We start from the raw sequence: 20,796 nt of genomic DNA, 5'->3' as shown, positions 1-20,796 counted from the left end.
AAAAATGCTGCTTTGAGATGTTATTGTTGCGGGGAGTGGACCCTTGGGCTGGCTGAGACTGATGGAGTTGTACTGATGGGGACCCACAGTGGGCGTCGCAGCCGGGAGGCGGCGCTGAAGAGATGTTCCAAAGAAGGCTTCACCACTGGAAACCCGAGGTCCCCCCAGGAGGAGCCTGTAGGGACCCAGGCCTCTTGGACTTAGGTGTGATCCTATGCGACCAAGACCAGCGAAGCCGCTGAAGAGGTAGTCGACGGGAGCAGAAGAGCCCAGGAGGTAAGAAGAGACTTCACCCTTGGAAGCCCGTGGTCCCCCAGGGAGGAGTGCTTGAGGACCCGAGCCGCTGGGACTTAGGAGAGGCCTCCGGGCAACGAAGAACCGGTTACCTGTAGAAGAGATGAAGACTGAAGACAAAGTCCAGGGACAAGCCAATGTCAGAAGTCCAAAGTCAGATACCAAAGACAAGCCAGGAACGGAAGCTGAAACTGAAGTCAAGGACGAAGCAGGGTCGGAAGCCAGAAGTCAGAAGTCAGTAGCCAAAGCCAGGGCCAGAAGCTGAAGCCAAAGTCATGAACGAAGCAGGGTCAGGAGCCAGAAGTCAGAAGCCAGAAGTCAGAAGCCAAAACCAGGGACGGAAGCTGAAGCTGGAGTCAGTGAACGAAGCAGGGTCAGAAGTCAGGAGCTGAAGACAACAGGAATCCAAAGCGGCAACTAGCAACTCAAAAGAGTGAACCTTGTTGCAAGGCGAGGTCTAGCTGTGCTGCAGGGTTTAAATAACCCGGCCGCGTCTGACGTCATCAAGGAGGCTGTCCTCCATTTCCCGCACTGGCCCCTTTAAATCCTGAGCCCCGGTGCACGTGCGCGTCTAGGGGGCAGGGCCAGCGGCGGAAGGTCTGCGGCGTCTCGCTAACAGGGAGGGAATGCCACAGCAGACCGCGTTTCAGGCCTGGACAGCCGGAGAAGGGCTCCCTTGGCCCGGTCTGGCCGTGAGGTGAGTGAAGGTCCTGGGGCACGGCCCGGGACCGTAACAGTACCCTCCCTCCTACGCCCCCTTCCTGGAGGCCTGGGTTTAGCTGGATGAACCTCATGGAACTGGTGGAGAAGGGTTTTGTCCAAGATGTTGGAGGCTGGCTCCCAGGAATTCTCTTCGGGACCGTAGCCCTCCCAAGAGAGGAGGTACTCCCAGCATCTGAGGCGGAACTGCATGTCCAGTATTTCCTTGACTTGATAGACTGTATCCTCATGTGCCACAGGAGTGGCCGGTGCAGGCGTCTTCCTATGGAAGAGAGAGAGGACCAGTGGCTTCAGCAGGGAAACATGGAAGGCGTTGTGTACCCTGAGTTAGGCGGGATCCGGAGGTGGTAGGAAACTGCCCCTACCCGTTCCATGATGGAGAACGGACCAATGTACCTTGGGGCCAGGCGCATTGAAGGAAGCCGTAAACAAAGGTGTTTAGTGCTTAGCCACACTTTGTCACCGGGGAGGAATGACGGGGCTGGATGTCGAAGGCGGGCTGCAAACCTCTTCGCAATCACCGCAGTGCGCAGAAGTTTCTCCTGGGTAGATCTCCAGAACTGGCGCAACTGTTGGGCCATGAGTTGTACGGCTGGAGATGGCACTTCCAACGGCAAGGGCAAAGGAGGTTGAAGGCGTCTCCCATATACCATAAGGAAGGGAGAAGTGCCGGTGGCAGAGTGTTTGTGGTGGTTGTATGAGAACTCCGCCCACGGAAGTAGGGCCACCCAATCATTCTGCAAATCTCCCACGAAGGACCGGAGGAACGTCTTTAATGTCTGGTTCGTACGCTCCGCCTGGCCGTTAGTCTGGGGGTGGAAAGCGGTAGTGAAGTCTAGCTGGACCCCAAACCTTTTACAGAGCGCCCTCCAATTCTTCGCCATGAATTGAGAGCCCCTATCCGAGGCATTGTGTCGGGGAAGTCCATGAAGGTGAAAGATGTGGCGAGTGAACAGGTTTGCAAGTTCAGGTGCTGTGGGCAGCTTAGTGAGGGGAACAAAGTGGGCCATCTTGGAGAACCTGTCAATTGTAACCCAGATCACCATCTTCCTTCTGAAGTGGGTAGGTCGACAATGAAGTCCATGGACAAGTGGGTCCACGGTTCAGTAGGAATAGGCAGTGGCTGAAGAAGACCCCAAGGGCGGCCGGTAGGAGTCTTCTGTTGGGCACAGATCGGGCAGGAGCTGACACAGAGCCGCACGTCCTTCTTAAACTGGGGCCACCAATAGAACTCTGAGAGTAATTCCTGAGTTCTAGCTACCCCCAGATGACCTCCCGTCAGGGAGTCAGGGTAACCTGCATGGAGAGGCAGTTACTACTCTTAACAGAAACATGGGGTAACCTGCACGGAGAGGAAGTTACTACTCTTAACAGAAACATGAAGCTAACCTGCACGGTGTTAGGGTTATTCATGTTTGGGTGGATCCTTGGACACTGTGGCAGCTGACCACACCCACTGAGGGCAGTCCCGTGAGGGACCACAGTGTCAGGCTAAACTCCGGACAGACAAACACATATTTGAATCTTTTATTAAACAGTATATGGAACCACCAGAGGTGGCAGTAGTAAGTAGTGGTAGTAGATCCCGGCTAGGCGTGTCTCTCACAGAACGCTGGAACGAATCCTCTGTAGGCAGTGCTGTAGTGGAAAGAGACTGAGAGTTATGAGCACACAGTAGAATTAGCATTCAGAGTCCCAAGTAGAATAGGAGAGCTCCGAGACAGAGAGAACAGGCCCTCGAGGAGCAAGTACCTGATCCCTTAGAGCAGAGAGACTCAGTGGTGTTGTACTCACTAGCAGTAGCAGAGATTCCACTAGACGAGAGGTCTGGCACCGGAGCAGAGGGCAGGCCCTCAAGGAGCGAGTACCTGATTCCAGTGAAGCAGTACTGTAGAGAGAGATGTTTCTGTACTCACAGATGGTGACTGTAGTTAGTTCTTCCAAGTAGAAGGTAGAAGTTGCAGACAGCGACACAGGGAACATGGGCCCTCGAGGAGTGAGTACCGGTTTCCTGATAGCACCTGAAAGAAGCAGAGAGGCCCCCGAGGAGCGGGTACCCCGTTAGTGACCCCAAAGGGTAGTAAGAGTTCCAGTTAGAGCTGGAGTGGCAGAGTAGCTTAGGAACGGAGAGCGAATCCTATCTGTAAGAGTTCCGGAAGTTGCTAACTCAATGAGCTAGCAAATGTAGTAGGCAGATATACCCTGGAGTCGTAACGTCAGAACAGGGAGACGCCCCTGAGGTTTGCGCCAATGTGGAAATAAAGATGAGGGCGGCGTGTGGGCGTGCGCCCTAGAGGTACCTTGAAGGAGCATAGCGGGAGGCAGCACCAAAGTCTGTCCAGGGACACCGGAGAGGTCGGCAAACAGACGCCGCGGCGGCCATCAGTCCAAGGTGAGCGGGAGGAGCCGCAAGTAGAGAGAGGTAGGCGGGGCGAAGCCGTCGAAGACTGATGGCCGAACACACGGAGAGGCAGTTACTACTTTAACAGAAACATGGGGTAACCTGCACAGAGAGGCAGTTACTACTCTTAACAGAAACATGGGGTAATCTGCACGGAGAGGCAGTTACTACCATAAGAAACTTGCTGGGCAGACTAGATGGGCCAGATGGTCTTTTCCTGCCATCATTTCTATGTTACTATGTAACTTACTAAATCTGTTTATAGCTGCTGCTCCTGGAGTGAAGGTATGGCTAGTGGTTAGAACAAATCCCATTTCTACAACCAATAATCCTTGTGACCTTGGGTTGGAGCAGGGAAATACCTATTTTACTTGAATGTAACACACCTTGAACTTGGCTCTGGAAAGGCAAGTAATTCAACGTAAAATCCAATCCAAAGCTTACCTTGGGATGTTCCTGTTGCAACCATCCCTTCCTGACGGCTTCACTCCACCTACTTTCTTTCTTTGCACCTCCTCTCGCTATGGATGCTCGCCTGGCTGCCACGGCATCTGCCTGCCGTCCTCTCCAGCGTCCCCGGACTGGCTTGGGCGCTGCCTCCCGCCATGCTCCGCTGGTACCTTAGGGCGTGCGTGCGCACGGCCCTCACTCTTATTTTCTACTTGGCACGAAACTCAGGGGTGTCCCCCTGTGATGACGTCACGCTGCCCGGATATTTAAAGCCTACATTGTTTGCTAGCCTTTGAGTTAGCAAGGGTAATCTATGGATGGGATTCGCTCTCCGTACCCAGCTACTCTGCCTCTCCAATCTCTATTGGACTCTCTAATGCTAACAGGGTACCCGCTCCTCGGGGGCCTCACTTGCTTTTCAGGTTGCTATCAGGAAACCGGTACTCGCTCCTCGAGGGCCCATGTTCCCTGACTCACTGCCTGCTCCTACCTTCTCTTCTGCCTGGAAGGATTCGCTATCTTCAACACCAGTGAGTACCACCATCTTCACCTCAGAGCTGTTCCCTGGAACCAGGTACTTGCTCCTCGAGAGCCTGCCTCCGTTCCAGCCCTAGTGCCATCTCCTACGTGGAACTGCTGTGTGAATACATTACCTTCAAGCCTCTCAGCTCTCAGGGATCAGGTACTCGCTCCTCGAGGGTCTGCTCTCCCTATCCTGGGGTTCTCCATACTAGGGCTTTGTGCATATTCCACTGTACTCATTATTCTCAGTTCTTTCTACTACAGCACTGCTACCGGAGGAGTCGCTGTTCCAGCGCCTGAGGGATACTAGCCCAGCCGGGCTACTTCTGCTGCTCACCACTGCCACCTCTGGTGGCTTCACCACATTGTCTAATAAAAGATCAATCTCTGTGTTTGTGTGTCCTAACTGAGCCTGACCTGTGGCCCCTCACGGGACTTCCCCCCGTGGGCGTTGTCAGCTGTCACAGTGTCCAAGGGTCCACCCAAACCTCACTAATTATAACAGTTCCTGGGATTGTATACATGTTGCTGGCTAGTGATGCTTCTGCTGTATTTAACCAATACTACGTCTGCGCCTTTAATTGTGAGGAAAGGCAGAAAACTTAGCCAGTCACATAAATTACAGTTAATATTTCACCAGCACTAATTACTGTTGGTTTGGGAGCCTGTTGTCAGTAACTCAGCATGTTTCAGCTTTGCTTCTGAGTTTGTTTTTATAATTTATTGCTGAAACCTGGCGATAAAGGCATGCATTAAAGGTTCTGTGCTATTACTTCAGGCACATGCTTCTCCTATCAGTTTATGGAGCTTTTCCGTCTCTTTACATCAACCTGAGTTAAGTGAGCATCACTAAAGGGTTTGACTGTGGAGGGAAGGAGGGGAGAGGGTTAAGGTTCTGTAGAATTTCACAATATATTATGATAGTAAGAGACATGGTAGCATAGTACATGATGGCAGAAAAAGACCCATCCAGTCTGTAGTTATTTCTGTTCACCTCCCAGCTTCCAGCCAGCCAGAGAGCAGGACTGCTTGTAAGATCTCCGACCTTATCCAGTGGACTTTGTTGTCCTTTTCATTTCTACTCTCCCATCCTGGCTAGATGATGTCCCTCCCTTCCCACGTCTAACCATACAACTCTCCACCCATATTAGCTTGGCTGCTGCCTCCCAGGTCCCCTGCTCAGCCTGCCAGACAGACCCAGCTGCTAATTAATTCTATAATCACAGCCTGCGTTTCTGCCAGGACGTCCGCTTTTTCTTGTACTCCTGTTCTGTCAGATAGCCTCAGCTGCACGACTGCCTGCATTTCCACCAGGACGTGTAGGAGAGAATTTCCAAACTGTTCACTTTGGGACAAGGTCTGAGGGTGCTTTTTACCTGCAGATGTTGTATCAGTTTTCAAAGTGTACAACACACGGGCCTTCCCTCTAAAACTTGCCACAGGTACAAAATACCCGTGGACTCTTGCCACTGCTTTTTGTGAAGTTTGATGTTCTGTGGAAAATAACTTGTGTCTCTGAGATCTTCCTCTGAGGTCCTGTCTATACGACATGCTCGCCTTTCTGTGATTGCGCCAGAACTATGGCCCGCTTTACCTGAGGCGTAACATCTTGTGTGAAAACATTTAAGCAAATGGCGAAGACCTTCTTATTTCAGATAGCATTCACAGATGTTTGCTTGCTATAAGTCTGGCATGTTGAGATAATGTTAGTTTGATATCACTTAATATTTTATGTTTGACTTGTTCGTGTTGCGTCTGGTGCTCCGTGAGGAAGACTCCCGGAGCACCATCCTTACCCCCAGCACCGAGCCCAGCATGTTCCCCATAGGCAGTGGGGTAGGCTCCCGGATGTGTGGGCCAGCTGTCCATGATGTTCCGCTGCACCCTGCCACTCCAGTTGACGATGATGTAGCCCTGCTTCCTGACAAGCAGCAGAGCCTCCTCTCACTATCTGCCTCCGAAACTGCTGCCTCCCCGGGCCCCTCCCCCCCAGGCACCTACACGCCTGACCTGATTCCCCTTAAAGGGTCCGTGGCGGGAATCTATCCAGCAGCGCCCATTGATGACATCACAACCCTGGAATATATAAGGCCACTGCAGCTCTTATATATTCTGGTGCCTCAGCAGTAGATCGACTGTCTCCTGATAGAGCTAGTTGCCTCAGTGTGTTCCTGCATTCCTAATCCTTGTTCTTGAGTTTCTGGTCCTGTTCCTGCATTCCTGGTCTGTGTTCGAGGTCTTGTCCTTACTCTGTCTTTGCTTCTAAGTGGTCTATCTTCAGTTCCATGTCTCTGGGTCCTTGTCTCCTCTTCGAAGTCAGTCATTATGCTGTTCCTCAGCCTTCTGTCTTCTGAGTTCCTTGTCTCCTGCCCCACTCCTTTTGGTTGGATCTCTGGTTTTGCCTTCAGCTTGCCTCTTGACCTTGATTGAACTCTGCTTGCCGCTGCCTGGACCTTAACCTTGAGTGGACTTGCCTGCCACTGACCATCGCTTGGACCAAGACTCTGCTGAACACCACCTGCCCTGACCACTGCCTGTCTCTGGCTCCACCTGTCTTCAGCCTGTTCCAGATACTGGCCTGTGACTTGACGACTTCAATGGATCTTCACCTCTATTGCAGAGGCCTGCATCTAAGTCCTGCTGGCCCTGGCACCTGAGGGCTCACCCTAAGGGGAACGAGGGCTGGTATAGGTGAAGCTCCAGTTGGGCCTCTGCCACAGCCACCTCCGCTAGCCATTAGTGGGGACCTGCAGGGCTCCTCCCTGCAGGTTGCGTCAATTCCACCTTGGTCCAAGGGTCCATGCCCACAACACTTTGTTTAAATTTTTATGAGTGTTTTATTCTGTTATCCACTCAGAGCTGTAGCGAGTGGACAGCATACAAATATTTTAAAATAAATAGACTTGGAAAATCCAATCTAAGCACATACCTCAACATTCCCCCGGGAAATCCAGTCTAAGCACATTATTTTCTATTCCTGCCAAAAAAAATGTTACTGGGAACACTTCCCCTAAATGTGGCTAAAATCTATAAGGACTATTTTTCAGAGATCACACAACAGCAGTTCAAGGAAGCCAATGCATGCCATCTCTTCTTTTTCAGGCACTGGTAGTGGTGATCTTCCTGGGATGGATCTTTGTACCCATATATGTGAAGGCTGGTGTAAGTATACTGATTTTATTCTTTTTCTTTAGGCTTTTCCTCCACTGCATGTCATTTTTACAGCCTCAGCAATGGTGATTGTGAGACTTCTATCTAGGGGCAGAGCTTCCTGTGAGGTTGTGTGTGTATGTATGTGTGTACTATATCTGTAACTTTGTCACCCTTCCTACTCATTGTAACCAATGATCCATCTCTTTTTCTCTGCTTTTCATTTTATCCCGTTTCCTGTACTTTTTCTGTTTCTGCATCCTACTCTCTCTCTTTCAATCAACATTTCTCTCTCTCTCCCTCTCTCAATCTCCCTTACTGGTCTCTACCCTTTCTGGTCTCCTTAGGTGGTGACAATGCCAGAATATCTGATGAAACGGTTTGGAGGTCAGCGGATTCGGATCTACCTGTCAGTCCTCTCTCTACTGCTCTATGTGTTCACTAAGATCTCGGTGAGTTCAGCTTTCATATTGAATGGTAAACCCCATACCTGACATTTCCTAATACGCCCCAGTGATTCTTAATCTAACCACTGACCAATGATCCTAAACCTGCCCAGTGATCTCTAATGCTGTCACACTCTAACGTGCCCTAATACTGCCATGCACTAACACTTCCTAACACTGCCCGGTGACCCCTAATATTGTCATCCACTAGCATTCCTTAACAGTATCCAATTATATCTAACATTACCGTGTACTAACACTGCCCAGTGATCCCTAACACTGCTGTGCACTGTTGCTTCCTATTAATATCCAAAGATTCCTAATGCTGCGGTGTACTAATGCTTGTTAATGCTGCTCAGTGATCCCTAACACTGCAGCATAGTAATGCTCCTTAACACTTCCTAGTAACATCTCATGCTGCCATGCACACTTCAGAACATAAGAACTTGCCATGCTGGGTGAGACCAAGGGTCCATCAAGCCCAGCATCCTGTGTCCAACAATGACCAATCCCTAAAAATAGATTCAGTTTCTTGTTGCATCTCCCTGAGTCACCTGGTTAATAACTGTTTATGGACTTTTCTTCCAGGAACGTGTCCAAGCCTTTTTTAAATCCCGCTATGCTAATTGCCTTAACCTCATCCTCTGGCAACAGATTCCAAAGCTTGATGGGCATTGAGTGAAATAATATTTTCTCTAATTTGTTTTAAATCTGCTACCTGTTAAACTTACAGGATTGGCCTCCTGTCCTAGTGTTCTTTGAAAGAGGAAATACCTGTTATTTACCTGTTCCACCCCACTCATGATTTTACAAATCTCAATCATATCCCTCTTCAATCATTTCTTCTCCAAGCTGAAAAGCCCTAACCTGTTTAGCTTTTCTTCATAAGAGAGCTGTTCCATCCCCTTAACCATTTTGGTCACCCTTCTCTGCAGCTTTTCTAAATCTGCTATATCTTTTATCAGATTTTGTGACCAGAATTGCACACAATACTGCGACCACATCATTGATCTATGCAGAGGCATTATGATGTTCTCTGGTTTTTTATTCTGTTTCTTTCCAAATAATTCCTAATATTCTATTTACATTTTTAACTGCCATAACACATTGAGCTGAGGATTTCAACATACCTTTACCAATGACTCCTAGATCATTTTCCTTGGTGGTTACTGCTAATGCACAACCCATCATTGTGAATCTAAAATTAGGGTTATTTTCCCTATGTGCATCACTTTGCACTTGTCCACATTAAATTTCATCTGCCATTTAAACTGCCAGGATGTTCTGTAGTTCCTCACAATCTGTCTGTGTTTTAACCACCCTGAATATTTTTGTGTCATCTGCAAATGTTATCATTTAACATGCTTCTCCTTTCTAGGGCATTCCTAGATGTTGCCACAAAGTAACAGATCTTAACAATGCCCATTAATACCTAATGCCACCATATGCTAATGCTACCTAACAGTACCCAGTGATATCTAATGTTGCTACACTCTAATGCTCCCTAACACTGCCCAGTGATATCTAATGCTGCCATACAGTAATGCTACCTAATATTGCCCATGGATATAAATTGCTGCCACACTCTACTGCTCCCTAACATTGCCCTGTGATTGCTAATGCTGCTACACACTAACGGTCCCTAACACCTCCCAGTGATACCTAATGCCGCCATACACTAATGCTCCCTAACACCTCCCAGTGATACCTAATGCCGCCATACACTAATGCTCCCTAACACCTCCCAGTGATACCTAATGCTGCCATACACTAATGCTCCCTAACACTACACAGTGATAGTAATGCTGCCATACTCTAATGCTCCCTAACACTGCCCAGTGATACCTAACACCACCATACACCAATGCTCCCTAACACTACACAGTGATACCTAATGCTGCTACACTCTAATGCTCCCTAACACTGTCCAGAGATACCTAATGTTGTCCAAAAACACTTCCTGGTGATTGCTAATGCTGCCATACTCTAATGCTCCTTAACACGTCCCAATGATATTTAATGCTGCCACACAGTGATGCTTCCTAACACTGCCCAGTGACAACTAATGTTGTGCAAAAGCACTTCCTAGTGGTATCTAATGCTGCCATACTCTAATGCTCCATAAGACTGTTCAGTGGTATCTAATGCTGCCATTCTCTAATGCTCCCTAACATTGCCCTGTGATATCTAAGGCTGCCACACACTAACGTTCCCTAACACTGCCCAGTGATACCTAATGCCACCATACACTAATGCTCCCTAACACTACACAGTGATAGCTAATGTTGTTACACTCTAATGCTCCCTAACTCTGCCTGGTGATTGCTAATGGTGCCATACTCTAATGCTCCTTAACACTGCACAATGATATTTAATACTGCCACACTCTAATGTTCCTTAACAATATCCAGTGATACCTAATGTTGTGCAAAAACATTTCCTGGTGATTGCTAATGCTGCCATACTCTAATGCTCCCTAACATTGCCCAGTGCTATCTAATACTGCCACACTCTAATGCTCCCTAACACTGACATGCACTAACATTTTTTAATACTGCCCTATGATTGCTGATGTTGCCATGCACTATCACTCACTAATGCTCGCTAACTCTGCAGCATATTAATATTTCCTAATGGTGCCCAAGTATACCTAATGGTGCCACATACTCACACTCCCTAATCCTTTTCAATAAAACTGCCACACACTAATGCTACCTAATGCTGCCCCATGATGTCCTAATACTATACCCTCTAATGTTCTCCAACATTGGCTTCTGTCAAATCCTCCTTACTTCTGTGCAATGATTCCCTACATCATACAATGTTTAACTTTACCCGATATAGTCAAAAGATGCCTCATACTTTATAATGCACTTTGACACTATAATAAGCCATAAAACTATTCAGTGTGCACCAATAGTGCCAAAACAATCCTATTATTCAATATTATTTAGCACTGCTAGTGTCCCCAAAGCAGTTAAATCCTCCTTAATTTTGTTCAATACTCCTAAGCACAGTCTAATGTTCCCTAATGTCTTTTACTGTCTAACTCTTTGTTTCCGGGATTGGCTGACCTTCCAATATACTGAATAATGCTCTTGCACCCTGCCCATGACTCCCCTACACTCCATCTGATGTTCCCCATGCTCCCATCATTTGCATCCTTATAATCTGCAATAGTCTGGCATCCTCCAAGGAGAGTGCAAGCTCATCCTGTCCCCAGGTCCCCTGATTTGTTTCCATGAATGTCCAGATGCTCTCTTTGAAGACTATGATATACTCTATGCCGATCAGACCTGAAGTCTGCGAGAAGAAGGTACACGTGGATTTCAGTCCTCGTTTTCAAAGCATAATTAACGGGTAGCACATGCCCCTGTGCAACGCACACACACACACACACACACACACACACTTATGTTCGCTTGGGGGCAGGCGTACATTTATGGAGGTCCCCCAGGAACGCCTCTTTCAGCTATGTGGAAAAGTCAGGGCCAGATTTAAGATTAGGGAGCCCCTATCCAGGCACGTTGCCAGACGTATGAGAAGACCGAGATAGCTTACTGCCCTCCCAACATGGCCGCGTTTCAGACGCTGAATCCTTATTCAGGGGATGTTCAGAAGTTCCGATGCCTTCTGCATCTCGTGTAACTCGCCCGTGCCGTTTTTATCCAACTTGTACCTATATTAATCTGTATCACGCCATTCACTGCCGCTATGTGCCTGACGTCACCCTTTTATATAATTCCAAGAATTGCTCGGTCTTCTCATAAGTCTGGCAACATGCCTGGATAGGGCAGTATAGCCATTTTGGTTTTTACGTCAGTCCGGTGATGTTGTTTAATATAAATATAAACAGAGACGTTGAAATGTTATAATCACGGATCATTCACTGAAGCTGTTTTAATTTTTCAAATTTGTAGACTTTGTGCACTTATAACACGGTATCACACATACAACGGAAAGAGGTTGGAAGTTAATGATTAAACCAAGTAGATCTAGCACATTACCGGGGAGTAACGGCATATAATATGAAACGAACAAAAATATTACTTCTACAATTATACTTAAATGCTAAAGAATATACTGGTAGTTTATCAGAAATAAAAGTATGAACGAAAAATTAAGGTTATTTAAAATTGTTTTATAGGCGATTATATTTATTGGATCCACACTCCTACAAGCCATACTGGAGGTGGGTCACAATGTTATCCCACACGTACAATAGCCACAGCAAACAGAACAAAATATCTACTGTAAATAAAACAAAACCCGCAGAAGATAGTAAACACTGTTTCAATTCGGGACACTGTCATGGAAGGCTTCTTAAATAGTTTAGAGCATTCCAGGCACGGAAAAACCCCTCTCCCCAGTTACATCCAGATGCTCCATGTGCAGGAGCAGGAAGAACAGAATGGCACAAAGGACTGAAAAGTTACCTGGGCAAACCCCTTTGAATAATTGACATCTTGTTTACTTTCAGTTTGGATCACTTGGCAACTGGAATACACATTAACTTGAAAAGAGGGTTCTTCTCTCCTAATGTGACAACTGATTGTGCTCAGGTCTTATCTTGTTGATAGTTAATAGTGCAGACTTTACCTCCCTATCCCTACAGGAATTAATAGATTAGACTTTACTTTCTTATCGTTCAGGAATTATTAGCTCAGATTTTATCTCTTCACCTCAGAATTGAGCTCTCTTGGATTTAGTGCAGCATGTGCCGCCCATACATCCATCTGGTAGAATGAGGCAATCGTCCTGAGTGACCTGTAACCAGCCCTGTAACCACCTCTTACTGTGCCTTTCTGAACCTTACACTCCTTTTGCATTTTTCTGTTTTTCTGCTTTTTTTCACTTTTATTCTAAATACTCAGGGTTGGATTTACCTTGTTAGTGCCCCTATGCTGCAAGAGATATGGGGTCGGAGATGCAGAGGTATGGGAGGGAGCACCCCAAAACACAGCACTGGGAAGCATGCCCCTCCTCCTTTGTGGGGCTGTGCTCAGCGGCAGCATCCCATTGGGCCAGCCTTCTTAAAGGTGAGGGACGGGCAAGCAGCAGCATCCCATTGGGCCAGCCTTCTTAAAGGTGCAGGGGCAGGCAAGCAGCAACCCCAGAGTACTCCAATGCTGCTGGCCTACTCTTGCACCTGCTTCTCCCTCTCCCCCTGTCACATACCTCTCTCACTACCTCCCTCTCATTCCTTGATACTCTTTTTCACCCCTACCTCCCTCTCACCCTTGTTCCCTTTCCTCTTTCTCTTCATGTACCTCCTCCAGTACCTCCCATCCCTAGCACCTCCCTCCCCACCTCCTGAAACTGCCCTTTCCCCCTTCCCCTCCCTCACTATCTCCCTCTTCCACACACACCCCTTCCTCCCCACCATGGCATCTCCTTCTGTGCTGCCTTCCTCTCCCTCCCCCCCCCCCAACACCTTCTCTCCCTAGTGCAGTTGCAGCACCCACACAAACATCATTCTTTTTCATTTCTTAGGCTGACATGTTCTCCGGGGGCATATTTATACAAGAGGCCATGAAGTTGAATATCTACTTGGCTATTATCATGTTGCTGCTTATTACAGCACTTTACACGGTTACAGGTAAGTTTCCAGCAGGATCAGTGACAGCTAACCAGGTCAGTGTAAATCACAGATAAAAATCCTGGCTGATTCTCACAGTCCTACATAAATAGCCTGTGCTCAGGGTAACAGATTGGATGCCAAAAAATACCTACGGTACCTGAATGTAATCCGCTTTGATAGTGTGGAATATAAATAAATAATAACATTTCCTCGCTGCTGCAGCAAAACACAGATGATCACATACATTGATGCCAGCAATGGGTCCCTCCTCTTATCCTTAGTATCAGCCATCGATTGTCGAGCTTGCTTGTTTATTTCTTTATATATATTTATTAATTCCAAGTGAGGTACAGGATCTCTGGTGGAAGGGCTTATGGGGGGGTACTTAACACTTCTGGCATGGAGATTCCAAAAGGTGTCAGGATGAGATCACCAGGGAGGGAGACTGAATGTAAAAGTTATCAGAAGATGATCAGAGAGGGAAAGAATAGAGGTGGTGGAGCCTGAGAGGGAATGAGTGGTTGAAAGCAAGCACTAGATAAAAGCAGTGGCCATGCTGTTGATCAGGGCGTGCAACAGAGGTGGAGGTGAAATGAGATCAAGGCAAGGAGCTTTGAGGAATAGGAATCAAAGAGATCATCAGCTTGGAAATTAAAGTCCCCAAGAATAAGAGAAGGGGAAGAAGGAAAGCCTGGAAATCACTGGGCTCAAGGGTACAGTCCTTTCGAATTGGCTCAGGGACCTTTTGCTTGTTTCAGAATTTTCTTACAGCAGTTGGAAATTCGGAGTAATTCTTGCTCTTTGCAGAGGTTTCGTTGGGGGTGGGGGGAGGCTACAGAAATATTTTTGGGTTCTTTAATCATCTGGTCCAACTTTGGCGTTTCGAATGGTTTCTGTTCAAGCCCTCGGGTTTTCAAACTGTAAAAGAATATCTTCTCTGCCTCCGGCCTTCAGTGGTATCTCATAATCTGAATGAAGTTTAAATATTGTGCAAAACCTGGCTTATCTCGCTCTCCAATAATATTCTCTGAATGAGGCCTTAGAATAAAAGTGGGAGCTGACTGTAGTATCTCAGAGGGTCTTGGTAGCTGTTATCAGTCTGTGACGAAGCAAAGATCAGAACTTAAAGTTCATGCTCACCTTTGAAGACTGTCTGGAGTTTGAAGTCATTAAATGTGATAGAGATAAAAGAAAAAATCATGTTTATAACTTGTTTTCAATCAGCAGAGTGGAACTCTGTTACTTATCATTTTTATAGCACTACCAGATGTACAGACACTTCAGGTCCTTGTGCTGACAGAGGCAAACCTGATGAGACAGACACAGGGAATGAGAAAACAGAAATACGATGGCGATACTCTGGCATGGGCAGCGACGGCTTGCAATCCTCTTTTCAAACCATTTTCTTCTTTTTGTGATATGGACTGAAGTGCAGATGAGAAAGAGGGATAGGGATGGAATTTAATATAAGAGATGTGGAGTGCAAAGGGGGGGACAGGAAATGGAAGAGAGACAGGAAGCGCACAAGGAGGAGAAAAAGGGAGGAGGAGGGGACATCAGTCTGTAGGGTCTGTGACGCTTGTCTGTTTTTTGCTTCCGTTAGGGGGTCTTGCTGCTGTGATTTATACTGACACTCTGCAGACCTTCATCATGCTGGTGGGATCCTTTATTCTCATGGGATTTGGTGAGTAGAATCTGAATCCAGAGCTTCACTAAAGGGACAAATCTCTGCTTTTCTCAAAACAAAATAACCCTCAATTTTAGGATAGAATGGTGGCCATCTGAAACTGTCCTCCATCCCAAAGCAAAGGAGCACTTATCCCACTCCCTAGCTCCCTGGCTTGCTCCCTTCCTCAGGATAAGCAATGATACAAAGGCAAGACCTCTAGGGTGTGCATGGCCTGAATGGATACAGAATGTGAGAGGGGCCTGAGAAAGATCCAAGTCTGAAAACAGAGGGAATGAAGAGAGCAGACAGGTAGCCTCCTAGGGCACGGGCCGTTTACAGCTGGCAGCCAGAAGAGAGCAATGCAGAAGAAGTTTGAAGCATTTGGAGTAAATGGAGTGCAGAAGCCAGGAGGTCAGCATATATGGTTGGGTGCCCAACTGCCATTCTCCGCTTCTATCTTTTTCCCTGATATTCCAACACCAAGTATCCACCTATTTTGTGACAAAAAAAGGATAGAAAAGCTGAGGGAGGTCATGAATATGTGTGCACGATGAGAACATAGAGAAACACCACCCAATCATTTCTTTAAGATTTGTAAGGAAGGAAAAAACTCAAGGGATGGAACATGTGCTGCACTACATATCTGCTCCTGATTATTCACCATTAATTGCCATGCACTTTATGGCTACAGAGCAGATACAGAAAGCACACGTTTGACCTTTCAGTGATTTTTCTATCCATTACGGTAACTCCCAATGCCAAGTCTCTTCTGTACAGGAAAGCTGCAGACTGCTTTGGGGTTCTAAACAATGACTGTTCATTCTCTTGTTCATTTTTCAGCTTTTAATAGAGTGGGTGGCTACGATTCTTTCGTGGAAAAATACATGAATGCCATTCCAAATGCAACCTCCTATGGAAATGTGACTGTTGATCCTAAATGCTACACACCACGGCCAGACTCCTTCCATATATTCCGAGATCCCATTACAGGAGACATGCCCTGGCCTGGCCTGGTCTTCGGTTTGACCATCCTTGCCACATGGTATTGGTGCACAGACCAGGTAATACATGAAATACATGGCCCTGCTATGTCCAGAGTCTATAACAGGAGGGAACAGATGGCCTTTTGATATCCAGAGCTTGCAACATGGTCCCTGGGTGTCTAACACTTGTAACAGGAGGGAATGCATGGCTCCTGGGAATGCATGGCTTTTTAATATCCAGAGCCTATAACAGTGTAACAGAAGGGAATTCAAGGCCCCTGGCTGTTCAAAGCTTGTAACAGGAGGACATACAAGACCACTGAGAATCCAAAGTCTGTAACAGTGGGGGTACAGATGGCTCATTCTTTTGTGTCCTGTTGACAGGTTATTGTGCAACGGTGCCTCTCAGCTAAGAACATGTCCCATGTGAAGGCAGGGTGCATCATGTGTGGATATCTGAAGCTACTGCCCATGTTCCTGATGGTATTCCCCGGGATGATCAGTCGCATTCTCTATACAAGTGAGTGCAGGCTTAATCAAGGTCCTAGTGATGTGCTGACAATTTCCTTTTAACTTTATTTTTTCATAAAAAGAAAAACTTTTATATTACAATGTACTTGACATAGGTCCAAACCTCCTGTGTAATCACAGTTCTATAATACAGGAGACCTGTAAATAAAGGTTTATTACATTACATTTACTATTCTTCCTGTCTCTAAGATTGATAATATATATTTTAAAAAGTACTTTCTGCTGCCAACAGAAGTATTTGTAAAATCTATGGTCCATCTAACAGTCCCCTGACCACCTCTCTTTTCATGCATACATAAGCTTACATTTTTCAATGTCTTGTTATATTGCCCTGTATTTCCTACTCTGAATGGATTTACCGCTCTGAGAGATTACATGTTAACTGGGAAAGGGGACTGTGTGCTCTCAGATTGATCTATCTTATTCCTCTTAGACCCTTCTGTTGTCTAGTTTAGTGAATCATTCATCCAGACTTGGGCAAGTACAGGAATTGCATTTTTTGCAACACTAATTCTGGTGGCTAATAGGAGCTCTATGATGAGCAGTGGTGGTGTTAGGCAGTGTGCATGTGCGAGAGGCCTTCTCCTCTCCCCTGGGCTGTCATATCTTCAACAGGGTCTCCCCTACTCGCCTAGAAAATGTCTTCACGTCGCAGCTCCTCATTACCTCTCTTCTCTCGTCCTACACCCTTCCTCGTGAACTCCATTCATCTGGCAGGTCGCTTGTCCCCTCCACTGCCAATTCCTGGGTCTCTGGTTTCCATGCTCCCTTTCTGGCCACTTTCAAATCCTGTTTACAATCTCACCGTTTCTTTTTTTGAGCCTGGACAATTGTGATAAGATTGTGCAATCGGGCATTACCTCCGTAAATCCCCTGTTGGCTGTCCTTGGTCCTTTTTTTTCCCCCTCTTTTTATTTCTTTTTGGATTTTGGTATTGTTCTTCCCTACAATGTTAGACTTTGTGTGAGCTTGCAGATGGGGAAATCTTGGTTTGCTTATTTTTGATAAATGTTAATTATATTACTGTGATGTCTGCAAACTCTGAAATTTCATCTCAAGTTGTATTTGCTTGAGATGTACCTTTAAAATTGCATAAATAAAAAATGTAAAATCACCTTTTAAAAAGCTACTCACTTCTATATGTAGCTCCCGCCCCATTCAGCTCTTGGGGATGGGGCACACGGGGAGGGTCACGGATCAGGATCACAGAAGATCCTAGGACATAGTGGCCTCCTCCAGTCCTCAAACAGGCCAAGTTTTCCGGATATCCACAAGGAAGATGCATGAGATTGAGCTGCATAAAATGCCTTCATATCTCATGCATATTCACTGTGGATATCCGGAAAACCAGGCCTGTTTGCAGTTCTTGAGGACTGGAGAAGGCCACCCCAGCTCTATGACGTCCTGGAGTTCCCGTGTGGGGGGGTTGAGGGGTTAGGGAGAGTCATTCTGGGGTTTCTCTGCTCTCCCCTCAGGCAGGACACTCGGAGATGTTATTCATCACCCTCAGTGTTTTTTTATATCAGGCCTTTCCAAAGCAGGTCACAACAGGCTATAGTTACACTAAAGACTCATCTCTTTCAGATGGCATACAGTTCCATTGGTTCATTTTTTAGTTTTACTGCTTTTATATGTATTTGGTCTCTGTGATTTTATCAGTGTGTATGTTCTATTGTACCCCGCCCTGAACTATGGAATGGCGGGTAAGAAATCTTTTAAATAAATAAATACAATAGGTACACAGGAGTTTAAATGGTCATGGGTATATAGGGTGGGTGTAAGAATACAGTTATAATTCAAAAAATGAAGTATTTACTGGTGAGCACACACAAGATAATCTCAGTCTTTTTCCACAAAAATGTCAAAAATCCATCCGACCACTCTGCTTACAGGTATGGGGTCCCTCCAGTTTCTGTTAAGTAGTAGAAAACTTTCACAAATGTCTTTTCCTGCCAGTAGAGCAGCTTCTTTCCCTTCAAGAACTCAGCACTGCAAACCCCACTTCTTCAGGTTACAGCTTTCTATCTTACCCCACTCCCCCAGCACCTTCCCTGCACCAGACTGTCACTTTTCTCCAGGAATCCTCTTCTGGCAGAATCTCCTTGGCCAGGCCTTCTGTGTGAGGGACACAGGCCCAATGGTCCCACTTAGTGAAGAGAGGCCCAGCCCTTTCAGACCTCCTGTCCTGAGGTTCCTTACGTCATTCCATTTTATCTGCATTAAAGAGTGCAGAATCTTTTATGCGCCCTTACAAGCCCTCCCAATGGGCTTTATACACCGACATCATACACACGCGTAGGATCTTGAGACCTCTGACTCATACTGCTGGCATAGGAGACCACTTGAGATCACTGCTGTCATAAAGACAAAGGGCAACACTGCTAATAAGGGGCAGATTTTGGCACCCCCTACAAATAATACATATAATTCCCAAAAACTTGTTTGTCTTGACTAGATTGTAAGCTCTAAGGGGCAGGAATTGTCTCGTGTGTGTATCTGTACAGTCCTCCATGTCTAGTAACGCTTTATAAATGATAAATAGTTGTAGTAGTTCTAAGTTAGCAGAACTGTGTATGTAGGTCTCAGTAATGGAAGAGCAGAGAGTGATGTTGGGCAGGACTGAGGTGCATTAGCAGAGCTCTGTGTGAGGGATCTCAGTGCAGGACTAGGAGAGGACGCTGCAGGGTAGACTAAGATACATCAGTAGAGCTGTATGTCAATGGGGAGCTGAGTACCAGAATAGATAGTAGGGGGTAAAGTTGGGCAGGACTGAGGTGCATTGGTAGAGCTGTGTGTGAGGATTTCAGTCCTGGAATAGCAGAGGATGCTGCAGGACTGGTGTAAAGTACACTGGCAGTTTATGTCGTAGGGGTTTCGGTACTGGATTAGGAGAGGATGCTGCAGGACAAGACTGAGGTGCAATGGCAGAGCTGTGTATGCATGGTGATCTGAGGACCAACATAGCAGGGAGGGCTGCAGGGCAAGACAGAAGTGCATTGGCAGAGCTGGGTATGTGGTTCTCACTACTGGAATAACAAGGGATGCTAAAGAGCAAGGCTGAAATGCATTGGCAGCAGAGATGTGTATGTGGCTCTCAGTATTGAAATAGCAGGGGTGATGCTTGGAAGGAATGAGGTGCAGTAGCAGAGCTGTGTGTGGGAGTCTCAGTACTGGAATAACAAGGGTGATGTGGGGCAGGAGTGAAGTGCATTGGCAAATCTGTATATGAATGTGGGCTCAATACTGAAAGAGAAAGGGGTGCTCCTCTCTGCTTACAGTAAATTAAGTAAGTGAATTACCTATTGTACCTTATTGTAAACCGATGTGATATCTCTTTTTGAAATGAACATCGGTATATAAAAATCGTAAATAAATAAATAGCCCTGGACATTGTGGTGTGGGGTGGCTTGAGTACAGAGCAAGTGTGAACGACTGTTGGCATTAACTTTTTTCTTTCTTTCCTGCAGATGAAGTTGCGTGTGTGGTTCCCTCAGTGTGCAAGGAGTACTGTGGCACTGAAGTTGGTTGCACAAATTTTGCATATCCGAAAATGGTGGTGGATCTAATGCCAGATGGTAAGAGCTCAGCACCTCTGCCTCAATCTATTCCTTCTGGAATTACATCATGTTCAAGCTGAAAACACGGAAACACACAAGGGGTAAAATGCTTACTCTACTATGTAGAGTTTTTGTTGTACCTGCACTTGGATGATTTTCCACAAACGGAATATAAAATTCAGTAAATTAAACTAAACTAAACTGTTCTACGCCCGTACATGAGCTTTGGAAAACTGCTATAAGATGTGCTACTTTTACGCACTTAACTCCTTTGAAAATTCACTCCCAAGTTTTTATTTGATCCCTAACAGAGATGTTCGGTGAAGAATAAACTGGTGATTTTAAAAGTCCAGTACAATATATCTTTGGTCCAATAAAAGCTATCATATCCAGCAAAAATTAAAAATCCACTTTTTTCCAGCACCAGTATGATTATGAGAACTTGGCACATTATCTGTGTATGACACATCAGGACTGAATTTAGGAATAGGC

At 46.3% G+C, this 20,796-nt stretch overlaps 1 protein-coding gene across 1 annotated transcript in view; it reads left to right on the top strand.

The window, feature by feature from the left end:
- The window catches only part of SLC5A1 (solute carrier family 5 member 1), a 47,631-nt gene that overhangs the window by 15,447 nt on the left and 11,388 nt on the right, over positions 1–20,796 (top strand). Inside the window, exons 4-10 of the mRNA XM_029571405.1 lie at positions 7,490–7,549; positions 7,885–7,989; positions 13,477–13,582; positions 15,168–15,248; positions 16,074–16,294; positions 16,601–16,736; positions 20,215–20,322. Of these exons, the coding sequence (XP_029427265.1) occupies positions 7,490–7,549; positions 7,885–7,989; positions 13,477–13,582; positions 15,168–15,248; positions 16,074–16,294; positions 16,601–16,736; positions 20,215–20,322 (817 nt within the window). The remainder of the gene's footprint in view (positions 1–7,489; positions 7,550–7,884; positions 7,990–13,476; positions 13,583–15,167; positions 15,249–16,073; positions 16,295–16,600; positions 16,737–20,214; positions 20,323–20,796) is intronic.

Source organism: Rhinatrema bivittatum, chromosome 11, assembly GCF_901001135.1.
Source record: "Rhinatrema bivittatum chromosome 11, aRhiBiv1.1, whole genome shotgun sequence".
In the NCBI taxonomy this organism is placed as follows: domain Eukaryota; kingdom Metazoa; phylum Chordata; class Amphibia; order Gymnophiona; family Rhinatrematidae; genus Rhinatrema; species Rhinatrema bivittatum.
The sequence above is the reverse complement of the archived record's forward strand: the minus strand, read 5'-3'. Positions and strand labels throughout refer to the sequence as shown.